The 5,934-nt window shown below is 30.4% G+C and overlaps 1 protein-coding gene across 2 annotated transcripts; it reads right to left on the bottom strand.

Moving 5' to 3' along the window:
* Positions 1 to 2,020: 2,020 nt before the first annotated feature.
* On the bottom strand, positions 2,021 to 5,278 carry LOC113869497 (tryptophan synthase beta chain 1-like). 2 transcript variants are annotated; one of them, XM_027505832.1, is made up of 5 exons: positions 4,875 to 5,278; positions 4,044 to 4,403; positions 3,165 to 3,598; positions 2,630 to 2,724; positions 2,021 to 2,535 (listed from the first exon to the last, which is right to left on the bottom strand). In XM_027505832.1, the coding sequence occupies exons 1-5, from the start codon at positions 5,211 to 5,213 to the stop codon at positions 2,351 to 2,353; spliced, it is 1,413 nt and encodes a 470-aa protein (XP_027361633.1). In that variant the 5' UTR covers positions 5,214 to 5,278; the 3' UTR covers positions 2,021 to 2,350. The 2 variants fall into 2 exon arrangements, with proteins under 2 accessions (XP_027361633.1, XP_027361632.1); XM_027505831.1 differs by having other exon boundaries at positions 2,288 to 2,535; positions 4,044 to 4,415; positions 4,875 to 5,258.
* Between the last annotated feature and the right edge of the window lie 656 nt (positions 5,279 to 5,934).

Genomic DNA, 5,934 nt, shown 5'->3' with positions numbered 1-5,934 from the left:
AGAAATACTGAGAAAGAGAAAGAAAATAAGTATAGATAGTTATAAAGATACACTAGGGGTATAGAGTCTGGAGAAGATTTGAAAACTCTGGGACAAACCAAGGGTGAGGAATGACATTCGCTTGAGTGTACACATTTATAAAATTACAAATACATCGTTTGGCCACACACTCGTTTCCAAACAAAACTCCTAACTATACCTTTACTAAAAGGGGTCGAGGCAGCACACGTGTATCCGTGATGCTGTAGCTAACCAACAACTATCTATACTATGAAGTCCTCAAGGGATACCAGGGGTAATGGCTATGAAGTATGATGAATATAAAAGTTTTATAGATATGAAATAGTAGATAATTTGTATGATTATGATATATGCATCGTAACAAATCAAATTTATGTTGTTACGATATATGTGTTGTACTATATCGATGGATGTGACTAGGACACATGTATTGTGATATATTAATTGAAATAATATGATACATGTATTATAACATATAAGTTAACATAAAAATGTATGTATAGTGAGTGAATTATTGTATATGCTTTGATTGATGATTGTCTTGTTATATGTGCTTTGATATGATGATTGTCAATATAAGTTGTTTATTATTTGTGATTAGTTACAATAAGATGTTAGGGCATAACTGTAGTTTTATTTAAGATAATCTATAATAAGAAAAATTTAGTGGTGGAAAATACTCACCCTTATTGATTTTTTTTGGGTAATGAAAGAAAAGAGATGGAGATGATTGATCCATTCTAGGGTCATACTCGTCAAAGATTGTGAGAAAAGAATCAGATATAAATAATTTAATGTAATAGATGTATAAATCTATTTATGTATCTTTATTTCATTGATAGTAAAATTTTTAATTGGTAAATTTTATAAATTTGTAAAAAAAATTTATTAGTTTATATTCCCATATTGTACCATTTTTTATAATTTTCTTAATCATAATTTTCAATAATATAAATTATTAAAGAAAATAAAGAAGGATGTTACAGTTTTTTACCAATAAATTCAACAGTTGAAACGCCATGCACAAATAAAACATCACTATAATAACTTCAAAGCAAATTACAGTCATATCTTTCACTTAAAATATCCTTAAATCAACGACTTCTTACATCATTACCTTCTACATAAGTTCTTCTCACTGAAAAATTGATGTAGAGTGTCACTTTCTACATCTATTCACCTAAAATTGATATAGAAGACAGTGAAAAATTTTTAATTTTGTTTTCTTTCAATATCCTAACCTTAAACTTTGAAAGAACATAACTTTATCATAGAACTTTGATTTATAGAAGTTTCATGTCTATTTCATATATGTTTTTTATGTTTATTGAACCCAAACACCAAAATAAAATTTAACAAACTCTTTTTCCAAAATTCTAAAGTTGTCTAATTTTATTAGTGTTTTTTTTATAATTTTGTATATAGAGTTTTGCCATTTGTAAATCCTTCATGCTATGAATCAAAATTTATAGCCAAAGATTAAAATAGAAACCAATGCTACTCAATTATGATGTCATAGGTGAAGGGTAGAGAAAGAGTAAAATAAAGAAGAAAAAAAAACACAAAGAATGAAAAACACAAACATATATATATAATTATTAATGTATCATTTCATAAATTTAACTTGTATTACCAATTTCTTATCTTATTTTTTTTAACAATCTACAATATTTAGAAATTTTTAAAAAATGATATTTTTACCTTACTTTTTTTAAATTAATGAGAGAACCATAGAATTACTCATCTAACTTCCGATCTTTAAGTCTACTTGCTCACATTCCTAAATTTTCCTTCATCTTTTAATATAGATATTTTACAAATGGTAAATTAATAAACAGAATTATTTTAAAGAAATTAAATTTCGATTGAAAAGTTTTGTCATAAACAAATTAAATAAATCAAACTCCGACTTCATATTGTTAAATAAGTCAAACTGGTCAAATTTTAATATTATTTTACTTAAATAAATTAGATATAACCAACTTTTTTTTATTATTTTACAATAACTCCAGTATAAAACTTTTAAGCATTAGACTTGACTGATACCTAAAATAATACTGGACTGGACTTTTAGTAAAAGTAATTGAACTTTACGATTTTATTTATATTCCAACTTCCAATAATGCTAATAAATTTAAACGGTGGGGCCGAAAGTTCAGGCCGAAATACTCAATTATGACTTCCTAGCATATGCATCCACTATATGCACATTTTTTGGTGCATGTTTATAGCATTTATAACATTGTACATGTCAAACTTTGTCAGGTAAACTTGGATTTAGGTTTCCAACTTTTGATGCAACTTGTAGAAGTTTGACACCGGTACACTATCATTCTCGATCAAATAGTCCACGATCGAAGACTATAGCTGCGTCCTTATCTCCACGCCCACTACAGTTCACAACCACCTTACTACCGTCGTTTAAAGTAGGGACCAACTTTCCTAAAATGGCCAAAGCATGTGCGGCTTCCAGGGATGGAAATATGCCCTCTAATTTGCATATTCTTTCGTACGCTGCAAATTATACAATATTAATGAACCGTTAGCAAAGTTGATTTTTATTTTTCAAAACTAAACATGTGTGTGTGGGGTTATGATTTTGGCATACCATCAAGGGCTTCTTGATCAGTTGCGACGCAGAATTCCGCACGTCCACTTTCTTTAAGGAAGCTCAACTCTGGACCAACTCCTGGGTACTCCATCCTGCAAGTTAAGAAAGGTCAATGTTTTACTACGATTGGTCATATATACCTTTTCCTACAAGGTTATTTGCTTAACGTTAAAATATTGATGACGCTTTGCACTAAGAATAAATTCCATTGACGTGATGTTTCACCAGACACAATCTAAGGCGAGGAGATTACATTTTTAAAGTTGGACGCGCTCACCATTCTATTGAAATTCATAAATTAATTTTTTATAATAAATATTTTCTAATAAAGTATATTGTTTGAAAATATTTTTTTAGAACAATTTAACTAGTTTTTTAGCATTTGATATTAAAAATTAAAGGACTTAATTACAATAATTGAAAAAATAAATTTTAAAAATATTAAAACAAAAAAAAGTCACATGTTAATTATTGTAAACGGATAGAAAGTGAAGGGAAACTTTTGAAGACAAAACTTATCCACAAAACGTACCCAGCGGCAATGGAATGTGGTCCAAGAATTTGCCCATCCTCGTCCTGCAGTAAATAGCTGACAGCACCATGATAAACACCCACTTCTCCTGCGGCCAACGTTGAAGAATGTTTTCCACTCTCCAAACCCAAACCACCTGCTTCAACTCCTATAAGCCTTACATCACCATCTTCTACGAACTCGTGGAACAGACCCAAAGCATTAGACCCTGTTCCTACGCATGCAACAAGAACATCTGGCTTCCCTCCCCATTTTTCCCATGCTTGCATCCTCGTTTCTTTCCCTACCACCGACTGAAACTCACGCACCATTGTCGGACACGGGTGTGGTCCCACCGCTGTACCCCTCAAGTGATAACTGTTTTCTAAGTCTCCCACCCAACATCGAAACGCCTCTGATGCTGCATCTTTAAACCCTCCATCAACACCTTCAACCTATATGCATATCTATATATATTATTATCCTTACCCCAACAATTATTGGTTTACTTACCACAGGTATATACATTTGGTAATTAAGTATATGAACAATTTAACTAATTAGTAATAACTCATTCACAGGGAATTGAACAGTACCAAACATTTTTATAAAAGTACATATGAAAAACTAAATGAATTTAATTAAAATATACTATCATTTAATTATAAATTATTATATGATTAAAAACCAGTAATAATTCATCAAAATTAAAAATAAATTTATCTTTTTATTTTTTTCTTTTCCTTCTAATCCTTCCTTATCTCTTTATTTATACACTTCTTTAAAATTTATTTGTAACCCTTCTTTGGGAAAATATTTGCAAGCAAATTAACAAATAATATTGCATAGGAATAATTTCTTGATCAATAAGAAGAGAAAAGGTATATGAATTTAGCATACCTGAGCTCCTAACAGCTTCATCAACTTCACATTTGAAGATTGTTTTTCCATGTCTTTGGCGGCCATGAAGACGGTGCACTTCAAAGCAAGTTTTGCGGATGCTGCAGCAGTTGCAAGGCCATGTTGTCCAGAGCCGGTAGCGGTGACGACGCTCTTGCAACCCATGCGCTTAGCAATCATGGCTTGAGCAAGAGCATTGTTCATCTTGTTGGAGCCACTGTGGTTGAGATCCTCTCTCTTTAAGTATATCTCTGGCCCTTTCCCATTATTCTTGCTCTTGTAATACTCCGACAGCCTCTGAGCATGATACAGAGGTGTCTCTCTTCCAGCATAGTCTCTTAGTGCCGCCGCTAGCTCTGCCTGCAAATACAACTATTCAAATCAACATTTGTAGAAAGAAAATATATGTAGGTACGCGTACTCAGGTATTTTTAGTGTTAGTTTTTAATGAAATATCTCTATTAATTAATTTAATACATTATTATAAATCATCGAGTTAAAATTTTAATTTAATTAAAAAATAATATAAAATATTGTATTTAAAATTTGTTAGCCAAAAATTTCTTTGTTAATATCAGTAATAATAAATTAACAATTAATATTATGTTAATTTTTTATATAAATAAATAAAATAAAATTATTCTTGTTGATAACAGCAACAAAACATCATTACGTGTGTCTTGTACACCGTAAAAGTTGAACGCTAACAAGTTCAATCATTCATTTGATAGTGCTGCCAGTAAAGTTATTGTCGGTATCTGTAATTGGTTTGGATAAAGTTTATTATTATTTACTTTAAATTTTTTAATGATTAAAGGATTTGTACTTCACCTGAAAATCTTCATCACGGAGGGCCTTTTTGAACTCATCTTCAAGCTGGCTCAAACACGCTACAAGTGTCTCGGGAACAAACTTGCCTCCAAACCTACCAAATTTTCCAGGATTGGTAGCGGTGAGCTCTTTTGTCTCTACAATTTCCATGGCCTTCTCTATCAAAGGTGTGGTTGTTGGAGGTAAATAGGTAACGGTTAAATCAGGAACCTTAAAGGTTTCTTGAGTGACCACAGCTTGAGCCACCACTGAGCTGGCGCGCTCTTTGGGCACAATTTTCTGCCTACTTATTCTGGAATGGCAGTTAACAATTGCCCCTTGTAATTTGGATGCTATCATCTTCGTACTAAGTTAATTTCTGTGTGAGAGTAAACAGAGTTAACTTGAGTTTATTGTGTGTTGTGTGATCATGTCCCTTAACACTGCCACCTTTATATACTCAGGCTCGGTACCATATGGGACCTTCCGCGCGGGGCCTAAAGTGCAGAACGCGACTTTGTATTATAAACGTGTTTCACAATTAATAACGCGTTTTATGATTTAAGTTAATTTCAATGAGTTAAAAATAATATTTTTTATTAATTTTTTAATCAACTGTTTCATTCAAAATTCTTCACGTATTTTGAATTAAATTCTTATTTATTTACCTGCTTTTTATTACTAATTATATGTATTCTTAAATTAATCATGTTTAATTATTTTTTATTAATATAAAAAATAATTTTTTTCTTAAATATCAGATCAAGAGAAAAACTAGAAATATAAGATTAAATTTAAGACTATTTTACAACAATTGATATTATAAAAATAATAATTTAAAATGAAAAATTTAAATTTAAAACAATTTTCAAATGTATTAAAATAATTAAACGGGTGTGACAACCCTATAGGGTAAGAGATTCCAAACATAGATGTCATTACGATATTGAGTTTACGCTGTCATTCTCTCGACTGATAGTTTATTAGATAAGAACGACGTTATCTTGTTACGTTGAAATTTAATATTTATTTAAAATAGAATAACAATAATTAAATTAATTTTATTTTAAATATATTTTAA

The sequence above is a fragment of the Abrus precatorius genome, unplaced genomic scaffold, assembly GCF_003935025.1.
Source record: "Abrus precatorius isolate BTA unplaced genomic scaffold, Abrus_2018 Scaffold6, whole genome shotgun sequence".
Lineage (NCBI taxonomy): Eukaryota > Viridiplantae > Streptophyta > Magnoliopsida > Fabales > Fabaceae > Abrus > Abrus precatorius.
This window is presented reverse-complemented; position numbering and strand designations above follow the sequence as displayed.